The sequence below is a fragment of the Sturnira hondurensis genome, unplaced genomic scaffold, assembly GCF_014824575.4.
Source record: "Sturnira hondurensis isolate 20B ecotype Veracruz unplaced genomic scaffold, ASM1482457v3 Scaffold0010128, whole genome shotgun sequence".
Lineage (NCBI taxonomy): Eukaryota > Metazoa > Chordata > Mammalia > Chiroptera > Phyllostomidae > Sturnira > Sturnira hondurensis.
The window spans coordinates 34,813,555-34,832,839 of NW_028082759.1; the positions used below are offsets into that span (position 1 = coordinate 34,813,555).

The 19,285-nt window shown below is 38.5% G+C and overlaps 1 protein-coding gene across 1 annotated transcript in view; it reads left to right on the forward strand.

Moving 5' to 3' along the window:
* PREX2 (phosphatidylinositol-3,4,5-trisphosphate dependent Rac exchange factor 2) overlaps positions 1–19,285 on the forward strand; it is a 226,933-nt gene that overhangs the window by 203,606 nt on the left and 4,042 nt on the right. The window contains exons 38-39 of the mRNA XM_037058677.1: positions 11,953–12,055; positions 15,365–15,432. Coding sequence (XP_036914572.1) covers positions 11,953–12,055; positions 15,365–15,432 — 171 coding nt within the window. The remainder of the gene's footprint in view (positions 1–11,952; positions 12,056–15,364; positions 15,433–19,285) is intronic.

Genomic DNA, 19,285 nt, shown 5'->3' on the forward strand with positions numbered 1-19,285 from the left:
CAGAGTTTTTCTGCAAAACATCAAATCACCCAGGTGACTCAGCCCCTCTACAGCCCAGATTTGGAACCCTGTGACTTCTGGCTTTTCCCCAAACTAAAATCACTTTTGAAGGGGAAGAGGTTTCAGATCAGTGATGAGACTCAGGAAAATACGATGGACACCTGATGGTGATTAGGAGAACTGTGTGAGGTCCCAAGGTTCCCACTTTGAAAGGGACTGAGTATTATTGTCCTATGTACAGAGTTTCTTGTATCTTCAAAAAATGTTTCTATTTCTCTTAGTATGTGACTGGATACTTTCTGGACAGCCCTCTTAGGCTAACAACTTCCAGGGCATGTATTGAAAGTTGCCATAGAAAGTCCCATCATCTTTAATGAAAATTTCATGGCTAATCCCATGTGCGATACTAAACATGTGCCCCTTACATTTGATGACTTCTTTGCCTTAAGGTATACCGAGTGAGTGGAGTATTCAGTCTGGCTCTGAGTCTGCCGCTAGGATCTCACTCCCGATGTTCTGTTTACTTCTGCTTAAGGCTCAGCTCCTCTCACCTTGCCCTGCTCTGCCTGCCGTCACTGTGCGGCCTCTGCAAATACTCAGTAACCCCTCGTCTTTCAGCGCTCAGTCCATGAAGCCTAGGAACCCAGGGCAGTCACGGGAAGGTTCCTTCAGTACTGTCTGTTTGGCAAGAGTCAGGCAATAATATTGTAGGCATCAGTAGGCATCCGGAGGTTCTTTCTATAGAATATACTGGAAACTTACCTGAGTGATTACTGGCTTACGAATCTTGCTGTGATTACATCGTTGTCATTCACATTTTCCTAAAGGGAGAGTTTAAATATTTAAAATTTTATTCTATCTGTGTATGTAGGTGTGTGTATAAGTGAAGTCTTTACTGTTGAAAACAAATAATCTGTCCCTTTTTCACAAAAAAATGCTTACGTGTTTTATTAACAAAAATGTCTTCAGTGTTACAGGGATCAAGAACACAGGGGTTGGGTGTTCGAAATCCCTGTGGACCTGTGACCATTTTGTCAAGCGTCACAAAGGCATTGTTGAGGGTGACCAAGGTGGGAAAGGTCAAGGGGCCAGCAGTGGCCCTTGCCCAGTAACGCCGCAGACACTCTGCCTGTGCAGAAACAGAGCTGATCGGTATTTAACATCCAGCTTCAGCCCTTAGGCGTACCGTGCTCCCTCTGTGTAAGGACGTAAAAGGCGCCGGGAACATATAACCGTGCAACATTAAACAATTAGTGTCTTCAATCAGGTGCTTCGTTCTGATTGTCAATAGACTTTTCAGAGTGGTGCCCTGTGCTCAGTAGTTGAAAGTAATTAGACGCCAGAATAAATGAGATCACCACAGGAACGAACACTCTCTACACAGACCAGTGCATTTTATACCAAAAGATGCAAATCTGTCATAGAGAAGGAACACAGTCTCCCTTCAATTTATTTTTACTACTTGATTGCCTTACCGTCAATATACTTTTTTTAAACATGCTTTGAATCTAGTTCCTTTTTAATCACGAACACATCCATTTTAGTATGATGAGGTCTACATTCATAGTGAAGTGGTTTGGGTGGGCTGAATCAGTCTCTTTGAAAACAAGTCATTTAAATACAAATGCTGAGTCAAGACTGTGGTTGCTGAATTATGTCTGTGCAGAGCTGGAATCTCTAAATGCAGTCATCTACATGTTACAATTTTTAAATAATGGAAAGAGACCTGGATTTTGAATTTGAAAACTGGTTTTGAATCCTACACCTTACTCACTCACTGTGTGACCCTAATTACATCATCTGGTCTTTCAGAGGCTTGTGGGTGATATGTGAATAATGATTGTTTTTCTGAAAAAAAAATTGGCATGAGGATTAAGTCAGCAATATATGTGAAAATATCTACTGGCATAGTGAATGCTTCATTTTTCAACCTTAATCTGTATTTCTGATAGTGAATTAGAGTTAGAAATATAAAATGCATATGTTTAAAATGACTGAATCATACTTACTAAAAGAGAGGAACTCTTGTAAAAACTACTTTAAAAATCACAGTAGATGGTAAGAGTAGACCTAAAATGTTCAAACTACAAACATGTGACGTGATACCGGTGTGAGCTAATGCTGTGGTAGCTATCATTTTGTAATGTATAAGTGTATCAAATCAATACATATACACCTTAAACTCACACAATGTTATATCTCAGTGATTTCTCAATAAAGCTGGAAAAAAATCACAGTAATAATAGGCCATGAAAGGATGAAAAAAAGAGTATGAAAAATACAAGAGCTAACTTGTCTGATCTATAAGAAATAGAATACAAAAAACTCTGGACCCTATTTTTTTTTGTAATATGGTTTTCCCTATCTACTGTTTTACATAAACTGATGGAAAATAGACCATATAGTATGTGATTTGCACTTTTACTCATTATACAAATTAGTAGTGTGAATAAGAAGTTCAAAGCATTGCTATGAAACGGAGGCTAGGTTGTGATTCTTTACTGTGCTGTGGGACCATCTGAGCTCAAGTCTACAAAATAATGGAATAACGAGCTAACTAATGAATATCAATGTCAAGTCGCTATGACATGTAACACTGGTGAGATCGGCTAGAGTTATAGGGACAGACCATAGCAGTAAAAAGGTTTAGTAATCAACTCACTATCAAAGAAGTCAGAAACAGAAATCATATGGAAACTGACTCTGAAAGGAAAATAATGCCCGAGTTAAGTGAAGAAGTAGGAAGGCGGAGGAAACAGTGGCAAGTCCTCCAGCTGCCCTGAGGGAGCAACACGGTCCTAAAGGAACCTGGGTAAATTGGTCTGAAGCTCTGTACAACAAGATCACTGTTTCTGTTTAGATTTAATGTCCTTTGAATTGGCACATCTATTGGGTGATAACCCTGCCCTGTAAAGAAATGTCAAGCCTTATTTTTTCCTGGAAATTACTTTCCTGTTTGCCCCTGTCTTCTACAATGTACTTAAACTAGCTTAAGGTTATTGCTAGGATATAAGATTTTAAACAGCTGTATTCTATATGGAGCCTGTTTTTAGAATTCTCGATAGCTTATAGAAAGTCATTCAGGGCAGCAGAACAGGCTCCCCTTGAACTCAAGGGTGTAGGAGGCTTTCTTTCTTAGTGTCAAAAAACAGAGCACAATGTATTTTAGAATAAAGACAAATATTTAGTGCTTCCATTAGGAGCTAGCATTTATTTATTCCTTCATTAATTAAGAGAAACAGCTAGGTATGGGGCACCACCAAGTGCCAAGCCCTGTGCAACAGCAAACCAGGGAGACGAGAGAACTGTGCCTCCCACAAAACTTCCAGTCTCAGGTCCTGGCAGGCGCACCGCAGGGGGACGCCGGGCAGCCACACTGTGTGGCACTAGATTTCTTTAACAGTGACAACCGAAGAAGGATAGCAAAAGGGCTGGGTTTTTGAGTGAAGTTACGGAGGGGTGGATGTAGACTTTTCAAGCTACAACAGAAGAGAACAACATATAGCGTGTCATCTTGACAGTGTGAAAGAACTGATTCTGTGAGGGTGGCAAATGTCTGCAAATGTATGCTTCTGAACTGGGAAATATTGCTAAGTGATAAGCAGATACCTTCCCATCTGTCAGAAATCTCCTGTGTATACCAGAGTGGTATGCAAATAGCAGTAGTCACTGCTGATAGTCCAGTTTTTTTCACTCACTTCATTCTCTTGGTATTGAAACACACGCTCACTATTCCTCCCCAACATTAGATGCTGCACAGGTAACTTAAGCTTACTAGACAGGGTGGAGCGAACATAGGTTTCTAGTTGTGAGTACATGAAACGCAGAGCTTATTCTTGTATTACTTATTAATTCTTGTGTTATTTTTCCTAAAAATAACTGGGAATCTACTTTTACCCCATGCTGTAGGATCACAGAGATGACAGCTGATTAGATTCCTAATAACTGCCCTGGCCGGTGTAGCTCAGTGGATTGAGCGTGGGCCTGTGAACCACACGATCGCGGTTCGATTCCCAGTCAGGGCACGTACCTGGGTGGCGGGCTAGTTCCCAGCAGGGGACTCACGAGAGGCAACCATACATTGATTGATGTTTCTCTCCTTCTCTCCTTCCTTTCCTCTCTAAAGATAAATAAATAAAATCTTAAAAAAATTCCTAATAACTTGTTTGTGACAGTTACCTGAATAAGGATAATGAACCTGGATTTTAATTAAAGGAGAAAAGAAGATGACCTCACAGAATAAGGAAGAAGGACCTCATGTTTTTTAAGATATAAATCTGTAAGCATGTAACTATAGACCTGTAACTATATAAAGACATATAAACCATGTGAAGAATATTATCAAAATAATAGATGCCTCAGGCTGTTGATATATGTGCTGATTGATACGAGGGAGTTTTCTCACTCTTGTTTCCACAACCGAAGCAGCATCATAGTTATAAAGGATGGTGAAAGTGAGGCAAGACACACAGAACTGAAAAACAAAATCCAACTCTGGTCAGTGGGTAGAATTCTATATTATATTGATTTCAGAATCAATAAATATTTATTTTACTTTATGTTTATCCAGTATAAAATGAAATTAACCTTCCTATTAATGCAAATGATTCAACATGAGCTTCATTGTTTAGCCAGTTTACATAGATTGTTAAGGGCTCATGTCTAATACTGCCATTTCCCTAGTTGATTAAAACTCCTATGGCACACAGTCCCTTAAACTCAGAAAGCCCCAGTACATGCCGGAACACTTTGGGTGTGTGTTCTTCATAGATCATGTTTTTCCTCACAGCATAGTATTCTGCTGATCATACTGCCCTGGCACAAAAAGCCGACACACTGTGCAGTGCCTCAATTCTGACATTCGTGCGTGACATAGTGAAAATCCCTGCTCACGTAACTCTTGAAGTCACACCATGTCTCCCCAAAGTCAGCGACTCCAGTGGGTTTAGTTTTTAGTTGTCATTCAGTCTGAAACATTATTGAGGAGTCTAATAGAAACTTTGAAAGCAATGATCGATCTCAATAAGCAATAACAAATATTGGAGAGGTTGTGGAGAGAAAGGAACTTCATTCACTTCTGGTATGAATGTAAACTGCTATAGCCATTGTGGAAAACAGTATGGAGGTTCCTCAAAAAATTAAAATAGAGTTACCATATGACCCATCAGTCCCTCTTCTGGGTATCTACCTGAAAAATTTGAAAACATTTATTCACAAAGATATGTGCACCCCTGTGTTTATTACAGCATTATTCGCTGTGGCAAAGACATGGAAACAGCCAAAGTGTCCTTCAACACGGGCGTGGGTAAAGCAAATGTGGTACATGTATACAATGAAATACTACTTAGCCATAAAAAAGTTGCAGTACTACCATTTTAGACAACATGGATGGACTTTGAGAATATTATGCTATGTGAAATAAGTCCATCAGAAAATGCTAAGAACCATATGATTTCACTTGTATGTGGGATGTAAAACTGAAACTCATGGGCGCAGACAAGAGTATGGTGGTTACCAGAAGGAAGGGAGTGAGGAGGAGTAAAGGGGACCAATATGTGGTGATTTGAGAGGATTTGACTTTGGGTGGTGGGCACAGAATGCAATATACAGATGAAGTATTATAGAACTGTATACTGGAAACCTATGTAATTTTATTAACCAATGTCACTAGCAATAAATTTAATTTAAAATAAAATAAAATAAAATAAAGAAAAAATGGGGAAATAAAAGCAAAGCATCCTTTGATAATTATTTTAAATTACTTTTAAAAAATTTTCAATATCTCCATTATGTTAATTTATGGCAAATTATTGCAGCTCAAAATTCATAAATCTTCATTACATAAGGCTTTTGTGTGATTTATTTAATGTCAGTTTATAACTAGAATGCAAATGCCCCTCTTCTACTAATAATAAGAATACTTGGGGTCACACCCAAGAGGTAGCAATATAATCATTATCTACCAAGCAAAAGGTTAGAATTTCTGACCTTGACCTTGCTAAGAATTAACAAATAAATTCACTGTAGGAAAACAGAGCTCAAAGCCGTGAACCTCTCATTGTTCTGGTTCCCCGTGTCAGGTTCTGGTACTATACCACCCTCATAGACTAAAAGGCATGACTCATCTCCCCAAGTGTTGGATTTAACACATTTCAACCCTTGGAAGATTGGCTTCTTGTTCAGTACAATGGGAATCATCATTGAATGAGGCAGTAGACCTGTGGATATTTGAAAGTGTAATAGAGTACAACTGATGTTTTTGTTTGTTATCATGGCAAATGAGCAAACATGTAGAAGGTCTTTAGCTTTCAAAATCCTTTATCTAATTTACTATAGAAATGTCATGTTGGCATGTTTTAAAAAAGATGTACATATAATTTGATCCAAGTGAGATTTGAAGTCTTACAAACTAAGCTAGATACAGTGTGGTAGATACAACTTAGTAAATGGTTGAAATACAATATTGTCCCATTAAACCAACGTAGAAAAGTGAGCTTTGTCTCTGCAGTGAGACTTAGTTGAGGAGAAGGTTTGGGTGTCAGTCATTTTGATCCCCGGCACCTCTAAATAGAACTGGCACATAGGAGACCATTTCACATGCTTTTCCTGACCCTTAGCTTCACCGTTTGACACATACAATAAAATTGATAGCTAATGTCTAAGATCAGTTAGAACAGACATATGAAATAAAAGCCTCATATTAGCAAGTACCAGATTATATTGAGGTAAACTCGACTTCAACCAAACCCCAGTTTATAAAATAGTATTGGTAGACATTTGTCATTAACTCCATGAAATTATCATAATCCTGTAACATCAAAGTCTTGTATAAGAATTTACCACAGAATTACTTTAATGATCATCTCTCTAAAATAAAAAGTAGAAAGCTTTTAAAAATACCATGGAACTTGAAAAACTGGGATTTATGAAAGCTTATGTTCTTCAGATTTTCTAAATAACGTGTTACCCATGTGAGCTCACATGGAGAGATTTACTAAATGAGCTCAGTAGCAAAGAACGATGTAAATGGCATTAGGACACTTCTTGCTCTTCGTATTCACAAACTCATTTCCCCTCCTCCACACACACACGTACAGTGCTGGCGGCCCCAGGATGTGAATGTGTTTCATCCCAGCCTGCGGCCCTTCACCTCCTTTTCAATACTGGGGGAATCTGGGTAGTGGGCAGTAGGAACACTCTAGAATCCATTCCTGCAGAATATTATAACAACCTAACTGTAAATGGAAGTGACAGAATTACATACACAGGTCCCAGTAAACGTAATCCACATGCATCCTTAATTTACTTCATTTAGCTTAGTTCCAGAAATAACCATAGCCTGACCACGGCAGACCATGCCAGAGCAAAGTTGGGCTATTAAAAGGCAACAGTGGTTTTGTGAGTTTTTAAAAGCATGTGACTATGTAACCAGGTTCCTAGGGGTTCATGCAAGTAAGGGACACCGGGACTCCACTTTTCTATTTTGATAGTAAATCCACTTCCGACAGCACCTAGTAGCACTTGTAGGTGCAAAGTGGACACTCAGAAATATTTTTTGGATTTTTGGATGGGTAGATCAATACACAGGGACAATTTTAGGACTATTCCACAGCATTGCTAAATCGAAGTGCCTTTCAAATTAAATTGGGCCAATGAGCTTCAGGTTACATTTACATAGTAAATCTATGCTATATCTGTGAGTGATGTGGGATCTATTCTTAATGCAAAATATGTCAGGAAGATGTATTCATTATGGCACAGATGTATTGACCCCTCGCCTTTTCCTTCTATGGGGAAATTACTGAGTTCTGCATCAGTTTGCAGCCCTGCCAAGTACACTTGTTCAGGAGTATGTCCTAAGCAGAGCCACAACTTGGAATGTCTTATTACTAATACTGTGGAACTACTTTCTTTAATGCATATATTTGCCTTTTTACGAAGAAGTTTCTATTCTGTGGCCTCTTTTTTTGTTACTCCCAAGAAAACAGTTGTCTAAAATGTTTTAAGTGGTATTGCAGCCAGAAGCAGCTGAAAAATTGAAGGTCAACATTTTTCAGGCTGGAGTAAAAATACAGATTTATTTGAATTTTAATTCCCTGTCTAACGTTAGAACAAAGATTGTGCTAGGAAAGAAATTGGCAGGTCAGACAAGAAGTCTTGTACTGAATGGAATTTGCTTAGGATGCTGGCCTTTGGTATTCTCCCTTTACTGTCCTGCCCAACTGGGGTAAACAGATCAGTCTCACTAGTAATCAGAGAACTACCTACAAAATCAAATCCTCTCTCATAAAACCTAACTCTGCGTAAACATGAGTGCACCACTGGAAAAACCATGTGCCACTTTGGGGACGTGGAATTTTTCAGAGAATGCCCAAATTGAAATGCTTCTTGCAAGTACTGAGTTTTCTCATCTGGTATTCAGACTGAGATAGTTGACAGATGATAAAAACTTATGAGGCAAATAATGACATATTCACAGTGAAATGGTGGACTTAGGGCTAGGTTTTTTTCCCACGAGCTTAATTTAGGAAATGGACTTCTGAGATGCCATGAGTCAGATACAGGCGTGTCCCACACTGACCTGCTTAGGTCTTTAAAAATGTCTCACTTTTATGCTGTCTGAAAGAGTAGGAGCTCCTTTTTTCTCTCTGCTGCATAGTATTACATGGTGTAAATGTATCATAGGTTTTTGATCCACTCATTTGCTGATGTGCACTTAGGTTGCTTCTAACACCTGACTATTGTAAATTGTGCTGCTATAAACATTGGGATGCATAGGTTCTTTTGGATTGATGTTTCAGGGATGGAACTGGAGAGCATTATGCTAAGAGAAATAAGCCAGGCGGTGAGGGACAAATACCATATGCTCTCACATTTAACTGGAACATAATCAACAAAAGAAAAAAGCAAACAAAATATAATTAGAGACATTGAAATTAAGAACAATCTAACAATAGCCAGAGGGGAGCAGGGAGGGGACAGTGGAGAGAAGGATTTTCGGGAACTATTATAAAAGACACATGGACAAAACCAAGGGGGAGGGTGGAAGCAAGGGAAGGAGGTGGGTTTGGCTGGGGTGGTGGGAGTGGTAGGGAGAAAAGGCAGACAACTGTAATTGAATAACAAATTAACTTAAAAAAATAAATGAGTAAAATGTCTCACTTTTAAACAAGTATAAATTAATCTAGGGACCTACTGTATTTGTGATGTATAAAGCACACCCATGTTTTTGGCCCAAACTTTCAGGGAAAAAATCATTCTTTTTAGTTTTTTAATTCAAATTTTTATTTATACATAAAACAATTATATCCCAGGGTATTATTTTGCATATGGATATCATTGTTGATTTTTAGAGTTATACTTTTAACACATCAGCATAAATAAAATAATTAGATACAGAATTAGTACTACCCTTGTATATATAATGTGCATCCTTTTTAGGGAAAAATGCACTAAAAATTTGGGTGAAAAAAGTGTACCTTATATACAGCAAAGTACAGTAATTGTAATATACAGAAGTTAGTATGAAAAGCAAATGGAGATAAAGCTGTCTTTTTGGATATGCTGGTGAAAGAAATGTCACACTGATATTTCAGTGTGATTAGTTAGAAAAAGATAAATATGTTTAGCTTTATTCAGCTAGTGCAATGAACATTATTGATTAAAATGTTAGGATCAATAAAGACTTAAAATTGGAGTAGAGGAGATGTGAGGAAGGAGAATAAGGTTATGGTCTGTCAAGTAACCTAAATGTTTTGTAAAAAATTGATTTCAAACATGGACTGTCAGGGATCCCCTGGGCCTGCGGGAGCATATTGTGTCCCACGGCGGCAGATACATGTAAAACCACAATGTACGCTGTTACCACTCTCGTACACTAAGTATCTGCAAACATCTTGCACTACTGGAAGCTAATTATAAAGCCTTAGCCTTTGGATATGTGCCGTTAATGCTTTCCAAAGAATTCTCTGTAATGTTAATGAGGAGTTTGCTTCTCAAGTCATTTAACAGCCAATGGAACGTAACATGTTTCTCCTTAGAATGCAATTATGTGTATAATGCACTTGCACTTTGTCAAGTTCTTTCTAAAATCACAGCAGTAACATTTTAAACATCTTTCTTCTTTTTTCCTTAATTCATCAGTATCATACTATAAACTAGACTTCTGTAGTACATAACCAGGGATAAATGAGTTAGATGTTTATCACATATAAGCAATTGCATTATAAAATTTGCTTTTGTTTGTAGGGAAAAACTAAACAGATCTAGAAAAATACATGTGTAAAACACCAAAAGATAGGGAGATAAATGCAGACATGGAGAAAAGGTAATCAAAATAATAAGAAATTGAAAATGAAGTAAAAGCAATATTTACTGATGTAAATTTTAGGAAAATGTCTAAAAATAGTGACCATTTTTATTAAATGTATATAGAAATTACCCTTGGAAAAAAACAATTCAGAGGTTAGCACCTGAAATTATTAACAAATTGTTAAACATAGGCCCTAAGAGCTACTAGGGAGAAAGGTATGAAAGAACATGAAGTCCTGAAAGGCAAGGACCTACATCCAAGATTGCTCTATCCAGCAAAGCTAGCATTTAGAATGAAAAGGCAGATAAAGTGCTTCCCAGCCAAGGTCAAGTTAAAGGAGCTCCTCATCACCAAGCCCTTACTATATGAAATGTTAAAGGGACTTACCTAAGGAAAAGAAGATGATCAAAAATATGAATAGTAAAATGACAACAAACTCGCATCTATCAACAATTGAACCTAAAACAAAACAAAACAAAACAAACAAACTGAGCAAACAACTAGAACAGAAACAGAGTCAGAGAAATGGAGATCACATAGAGGGTTATCAGCAAGAAGGGGAAGTGGGGAGAATGGGAGAAAAGGTACAGGGAATAAGAAGCATAAATGGTAAATAATAGACAGGGGAAGGTTAGGAATAGTATGGGAAATGGAGAAGCCACAGAATTTATATGTGTGACCCATGGGCATGAACTAAGGTGGGGAATGCTGGTGGGAGGGACATGCAGGGTAGAGGGGAATAAAGGGAAGAAAAATGATACAACTGTAATAGTATAATCAATAAAATATATTTTAAAAAAGAAATAAAAGAAATGCCTTAAAGGGAAGAAAAAACACAAGGCTCACCAATCATTGAACTCAGGAACTGAGTTCTGAATTTTCTCAGAGTGCTCTGGGCACCACGTTCCTGTATAAGTAATTAAAATGAAAGGTTCCTTTGGAAAATTTTACAGTCTTTCAAATTGAGTCCAAGAAATATACTTTTGTTCAAATCGATTCTGATCTTAGTGAATATTAATTTCACTATTTACTTTTCTAAGGTATGGAGCATAAATCGGTATAAATCTGTTTTTTATAAATATGAATGAAAATATTAGGAAGTCATTTTTAAATTATATAAACTATCAGTAAGTAATGCTCTCTGATAATAGAATTTATTATATTTCTGCTTGTTTAATTTTCTGTGTATGAACTTTCTCATAAACATAGTTCATTATGGGTTTGTTTTAAATTTAAATACTTAATTTTGGATCCCAACATTATAGCTCTTTAGATTCTATTTTAAACAGGTACTATGTAGAAAAATCATTGGTTTATTCTGTAGTTGCTTTACTTTTTGCCTGGTGCCTTTTGATTTTGAAATTAGTGTAGGGGAGGAAAATTAAATTTCCTTCTACTCTTCCAAGTTATTAGCTGAGACCCTAGTAACAAAAGACAGACTAATAAGAAAAATAAACAGAAATGTAAAAACATTACATTGTAAATATACAGTAAAACATGTATATGTCATGTATTCATGGGAGATACCCAAGAGAAGATGAGTAACTCTCCAAGGTGGTAGATTTGGGGGAGGCATATGCTGACTTGAAGTGCTTACCAGGAACCGGTGGGATTTGACTCGCCCTCGCCTTTGCGTGCAGGTGCACCCTGAGCGTGACAGTGGAGCAGGCCATCATTCTGGCCAGAAGCCACGGACTGCCTCCTCGGTACATTATGCAGGCTACAGACGTGATGCGGAAGCAGGTGAGCCTCACTCTCGTTGGAGGGAGTTGCTCTGGGTTTTGAACGTCCGTTTGTTTGCCGATAGGTGTCTGCCAGGATGGGTCTTTTTCCAGGCACAGAGAGTAAGACCTGAACAAGAGACAGTCTCAGGGAAGAAGACAGCTCAGATGTCCAAGAAAGGTAGAAAACCTGGATAAAAGGACATTTAAGAGGTTAACTGGAGGGAAAAAGGGAGTTGGCCCGGCAAAATGAGCAGGAGTGGTTTGGGGGATAATGAGATGGGGGGAGAAAAGGACACACGTCACTTTCTGGAAATTGCAGGGAGTAGATTGGGGAAGGGGTGCGGGAAAAACGAGCAGAAGTGAGGCCAGCGCTGGCCTGGGGTCTGCCTCGTGGACGTGAGGCACAGTAGATGCACGTACATTGGAGCTTCAGGCTGTGGAGCCCAGACCGGAAGACTGAAAACCTAGGTCTCACAAGGTCCAAGAGGATTTGTTAAATGAAGGTTTGATCCATGAGAAGCACATGACATTGTAGCTCATCTGGAAAAGGGCATATACAGCTGTAAATGTAGTGGGTTCAGGAAGGACTTTTTGGTGTGGATATGCAAATTCAGTTTTAAAAAGTAGGCCAAGGTAAACTTGTGATTAGTCATATCTGGATTGGAGCTTGGGTGCTGAAACATACAGAAAGGGCCTAACCTTTCTGTCTCACTCTGTCACTGTTGGATTAAGTTTGCAATCAAATTTGCAGAAGCCGTCTCAAAATTGTGGTTTATGGCAGACTAAGAGACTGTATTAACCTCTTTCAATAATAATCTAGTGAGGGGGTAATTATGAGTTTGCTACGTGTATATTCTAAGTATATGGACTTAAACATTGAAAACCTTGAAATTCTTATAACTGAAAATGGGGATAGAGAAAATAGAAAAAGTTAAAACAATATTATGTAGGTCTCAATGACTTGTTTAACTGGTGTAAACCTCTTTAAAACAAAATATACATATAATATTTGTATGAATAGATATTACTATATTTATAAAATATGATTTAAAAAGACTAAAAAGTTACAAAGTTCTGTATAAAACCCCTATTGATTTCTAATCCACACCTTTTTAGCATTTATCACTCTTTTTCCTTTTGTTGTTAAATAAATACGTTTAGAACCCTAACATTTCCTTGGTTGCTTTTTTGTCTGCTCCAAGTTTTTATGACATCTCTAAGTGGTTCTGAGAGACAAATACTAATTTCTACCTTCTTTATAAAAGATTATGGAGCCCAGGCCCTTTCTTTAGAGAAACTGGGGTAGACCTTTGCAATATTCCTTCTGCTGCTGATCCTCTGACCAGTGCTCAGCAGTTTTAGGCAGTGGGAATAATGGCTGGGATCCAGTCTGCAAGCCAACTCCTACCAGCCCGGGATCCGAGTAGTTGGAACGTAAGTGTAGTGAAAGATGTTCCTTTGTCCTTTCAACCATTGAGACTGTTTCCAGAGAGTAAATGATTAGAATATTTGCCAGGTTAATGATTTATTTTTTCTAAGATCTTTAGTTTCTTTTTTAGGGACAACTTTTTCAGCACGATTTATTATTTTTATTTCTGATTACAGTATAGTTTTCACATACAGATTCTGTATATGCACTTTCCATAGTTGTTTTAATTAACTGCTCAAATTAGAAGGAAAGATAAAAGATAGAAGGAAAGGTACTATGCTCCTTATAATTTTTTATAATGATTATAATAATCTTTCGTATAACCAACTGATCTGATTAATAAAAGGCTGAGGGTAGACACTTCCATTAACATTATAAACAAAGTTATTTGTCTAATAAATTACACATATCAAGTATTCTTTGGTAGAAGCCTACCCCAAAATTATTTTTTGACCATCTTAATAAAAACTTGGATTTCTGAGAATTCTGGCTCCTTATCTACAGTATCGGGGTATCAGGGCATTAGACTGGGCGCTAAGACCAAGGACCTGGGAAGATGCCTTCTTGCCCAGTGCCCTGGTGGACACTGGTGTAGGCAAGTCACCATCCCATAGACACCAGCAGGCAAGTGCTGTACCCTTACAGCACAACCCGAGTCTATCAGGATATAAATCAAGAAAGAAATAAAAAAGTATGTGAATTTCCTGTTCTACTTTTATAAACAACTTTGCTCTAAAGTCTAAAATAAAGGGTTTTTTTGCTTAAAAAAAAAACTGTCTAATTGCAATTCCTAAACTCCTTTCCTCTATTTTTGCTCCCCCCTCCCACCCCTTCCTCTGTTTGCTTTCTTTATTCGGCCCACTTTGAGGGGGCTTTCTCTCTCTCCTTTTCCTCTTTCCTTCTTTCCCTTCCCATAGGTTAGCAAACAGCTGACTGCGGCAGCCGGAGAGAGTTGCGGACCTTTCTTTAGGCCCCTCTTCTTTATCCGTTCTCACCCCCACACCCCGGCATTTTGTTCTGTGTAATAGCTAGTTCCCCTTCGGAACTGAATAGTGATTATAGCTTCGTTCATGAACATGCCAGATTGGAGAGACTTTTCCATGACTGAAGTACTTTGTGTTTGTGCTATACATTTTGAGGCAGAATTCTTGCTTTTCAGAAATCTGCGTGAATATGCCTTGTCCAGAAATTGTTTCAGAACTACATGGAAATAAAGAACAAACTGACAATAACCAGAGGTGGGGGGATTGGGATCATGGGGCAAAGAAGGGGAAGGATCGTCAAGGAACACGTGTAAAGGACCCATGGATAAAGATGATGGGGAGGGGAGGATTGAATGTGGAAGGTGGAGGTGGGTAGGGTAAGGGAGAGTAATTCGAGGAAAATAAGGACAACTGTAATTGCACAACAATATAAGTAAGTAAGTGAGTAAGTAAAACCATTTTCTCGATAAATACCATAAAGTTCATAATAGCTGACTATTCGGCAAGGACAAAACAGGCACATGAGAGCGGTAGAGCTGTGGTTCCTGTTCCACGGAAGTGGAGGCACAGTGGATATTTATGACAGCTCATTTCCTGGTGACTTGAGTAGTGCTTGATTCTAGGAATAAAGGCTTAGGTGAGACGTGAACAGGAAGCTGTTATTGAAACTCCTTTCAAGTGATTTAAATGGCTGTTGGAATACATCCCCATCCCTTTAAACAATGTATCAGCTTTGATTCTTCAAAGAATTCATTTTGCAACTGCTCAGATGATGATTTCTCTCTTCCTTATCCAGTCTCCCTTGATGTTAAATACATGGTTGGAATAAATATTCTGTACTCAAATGTTAATAGTATGTTGATTACTAATGCAATAGAGGGCTAAGAGTGATTTTCCTTACCTTTTTTTTTTTCAGGGAGCAAGAGTTCAGAACACAGCAAAGAATTTGGGAGTCAGAGACAGAACCCCACAGTCTGCTCCCAGGTAGGTGACTTCCCAGAGGGCTTCCACCCTCTCCCAGGCAGGGTCTCACAGTGAATGCAGTTGCTCCGGGCCATGGCTTGTGTGGAACTGACGGGAGTCACAGAAACTGGCCTTCTAAACATTTTGTGGCTAAATGTGACAAGGCAGAAATGCTCTCAGAGTGAAATGGAATTTTAGCTGAAGCAAACTGAGGAACAAATAGAAGTCTTGGCATTATTTTATTGTGTAGGTTTCATTATGAATTCAACAACAAAACGCCACACAGTTGGTATAAAAATTTATATTCCAACTGTGCCAAACTACCAAAATGCTATTTATTCCCTCTGGCGTGATTGTGTTTCCTATCTATATCTGTGTGAAAAACTCTTATTTAACAACAAAACCCAACTTTGATGTTATTTCTCCCTTGAAGTCTTGGTTGAGTTTTCTGCCTCTTTACGCTTTATTAGCATCTTCTATATTGATTGGTTATAACCCTGGTTGTGTTGCAGTGTATTGCTGCATGTCTCTTTGCCCAACTTGAACATGAATTCTTTGGAGGCAGGGAATATGTTTTCGATTTTGTTCATTGCTCATCATAGTGCCTATGTACAAATATCTGATTTCAAGAATGGGCAAGTGAATGAATACATGAATGAATGAACATTTTGTTTGTTAGCAAACCAAATATTCATAGTTTACATATCATCATAAGAAAGGATTCTAATCCATCTTTAAAAGAAATGAACATGGCAATAGCCATCAAAGAAATATTGTTAATTTGACTTTCCTGGTGACATTAGGGTAAGCAGCCATCTGTCTTGAAGTAGGGTAAAAGTAAGGTAATTTTTTTTTACATTTGGTTGCTTTTATCCATTTGCATTTTAGCAAAAAATAGGCCCCTCCAGGCACTGCCTCAGATGAGGCACTCTTTGTCTCTGCATGCACAGCCGTTACCGGAGTTAAAATGACAACTGCAGCATTTCTGAAGTTATTCTTCATTCTGAAAAACTGTGTGGGCAGTGAAAGTACTTTCAAAAAACAAAATATATTTTCCTTTAAAAATGGATGAGGCACTCGTGTTCTAATTGCATCTGTTTTTAGTGCTGACTGCTAACCTTATTTAATGCTCAAGTCTTATTTGTGTTATCTTTCACAGTTCATTAGATGAATCTAAGACTTTCTTTTGCTAAATAATCACTCACCATTCACAGAAGAATTCACTTTCCAGCACCTGGAACAGAGATGGTATATTTGGATAATAGGCAAAGCGCACTGTTAAATTTACAATAAGAAAACAAGATAATACCGCAGCAAGGTCTTCTTAGCTAGAGCTTATAAACAATAATAAATGGTGGGGTAGAATAAGACTCTAGCATCCTAATCAATAAACCAATAGAAGACTGAATTCAAGAAAAGAAAGTGATGAATGCACTCTTTTGTTTATTGGGTTATGTTTTAAAACACTTGAAATAAAACTCAATGAAATGTGCTAGTTATAAGGTGGACTTCTTTTTTTAACAAGGGAATAATAGCCTTCAGAGAGAGAGCTAGAGTAACTTTTAAATTCTGTTGTATTTACTCTTTCATTCACTCTACAAATGTGTATTGAGGACCTAAGAAATGCAAAGCACTCTGCTCTCCTCTATGAGGAGCTAAACATGAGAGAGAAATAGTTTAGTCATTCAAGGACCTTTCAGTTAAAGAGATGAGATGAATGAAACTTCACCATAAGACTAGGTAGAAGGTAAGAGAGTGCTGAGGTCCACAGAGGGGCTGGGATTCCCTCCCATCTGGGAATGAGGATTCCTTTCCTAAAGAAATCTAACTGAAAAACACATTTGACTCTTAAGGCCAGGCTACTCATAGGCAAATCTGGGGTCATGCTTCTGCAAATGTCTTCATGGAGATAAAATTTGCTACCTCTGCCTGAGATAATATTTGACTCTAATCTCCAACCAGTCTCTTCATAGTTTTCCTAAAGCCATCCACTTTCCTTCACTTTTAAAAATTCACTCAGCAAACGTCTATTGAATTTCAGCGCTGCATTTGTAGGGGTCAAGCACTTTGTTAAGCTAGAGATATAGTCTTTTCCATTAGTCACTGATGTGAACAATAGAGTGGCAACTGAATAAAATGGAAATAGTATACAGTTAAGAACTGTGGCAGAAATAGGTACGGATTGTCATGAGAAGACAGAGTAGAGACACATGTCTCAGCCTGGGGAACAAGAGGGGAGGTAGCCGAGTGGCCCTGGCCCAGTCAGCATGGTCACAGATGTCCTCTGCAGCCGATGCATTGAGGCCAAGGCCTGCATAACGCATCCCACTTTGAGAGCTACGCCGAGGCCTCTGTGACTGACGGTTGAATGTGCTTAAAGAATGATGCAAAGTGAGGCTGGAAACATAGGCAGGGGCTGGATCACAATGAAACTTGTATGAGATACTGAAGTGTTTTGATTTTAACTTGAAGCCTATAGGGAGGTATTAATAAACACTCTTTCTATCTGGAAGATTTACATTTTAAAGTTTATCTCTGGCCACATTCAGAGGATCCATCAGAGGAATGCTAAGATGGAAATGAAGGCAGAAGCTTGAACGATTATTATAGTATTGAGAATAGAGATGGGAGAAGGGATTAGAGAGATGTTTAATAAACAGAATTAATAGTCTTTGAACACTAGTTGGATGAAGAAGAATGGGTTAAAGGAAGATCCTAGAATGGCCACCAAATCTTTGGTTTGGGCCACAAGGGGTTAATGGTTCTAGTCCCTGAGAGAGAAGACACAGCAAAAAGAGCACATACAGGGAATAGGTGATGAACTCAGTGTGGTGATGAACTTAGTCTCGTTGAGACTAAGGATCAATGGGACATCCCTGTGGAGATGCCTGTGTGAGCAGGATAAATGGAGTTCATTCCCCTCCTTTCATGTCTTGGCTCTTCAGAGCAATAAGCATATCTTCACCAAGAACCAAATACTACATTTTAGGTGGAAGGGCATGCTAGTCCTATTTTCTATTCCATTACAAAATCTGTGACCTGTGGTGTAATAGAAGCTTTATTTTTTTTTTATAATTGAGAGGCAACATACTATAGTGGTTAAAAGTGACAAGATGGTTTGAGCCCCGGCTCCTGTTATGTGACCTTATTCAGGCAGGTTATTCATCCTCTGAGACACTTTAACGTTTGTATAATGGGGAAACTGCCTTGCGGCAGAGTATTATTGGACTGCAACCTTGGAAGAGACATTTGCTTTGTGGTTCCCTTTAACACAACTTGTATTTTGCCGTGTACGAAGATGAAGCGCGTGATCTATAGACTGCAGTTGGAAAGTTTTTCTCTGTGGCTGTAGATTTGGGCTGGAAATACCAGCTGCAGCAGGAAAAGAAGAAAGTGGAGCCAGGACCAAACCTTTTTTTTGTGCAGGGCCACTGCTGTGCATGAGTGGAATGAGAAAAGAAAGGGCTCCCAAATTGGGGGCAAACAAAGGCTGCCATTACCCAACAATTTAGCCACCCCAAACCAAATGCCTCCATGCAGAGTAGAAGAAGTCCAAGTCTTATTATTACATTTCACTTCCAGATTTCATCTGTTTGTTCTAAATTCCCAAAGCCCCACCATTTCCATTATAAATGTGTCTGAATTCAAATTACTGTGAGTTGCTTCCAAGAAGCCTCACAGAAGCTGAATCTGCCCAGCTCTGCAGTACCCGGAGCTGTCATTTCATTAGCTGGTCTTAGGCCACCACCTTTTCACTGGTGTGCAAAGCAGACATTTCAAAGACTCGCCTGCCCAGTGGCGTTAGTTCCGCTCCCTGGGAACATGCAGTTCAAAGTAAAGGGCTGTGATGGCTCAGCCCAGATCTCACCAGGTA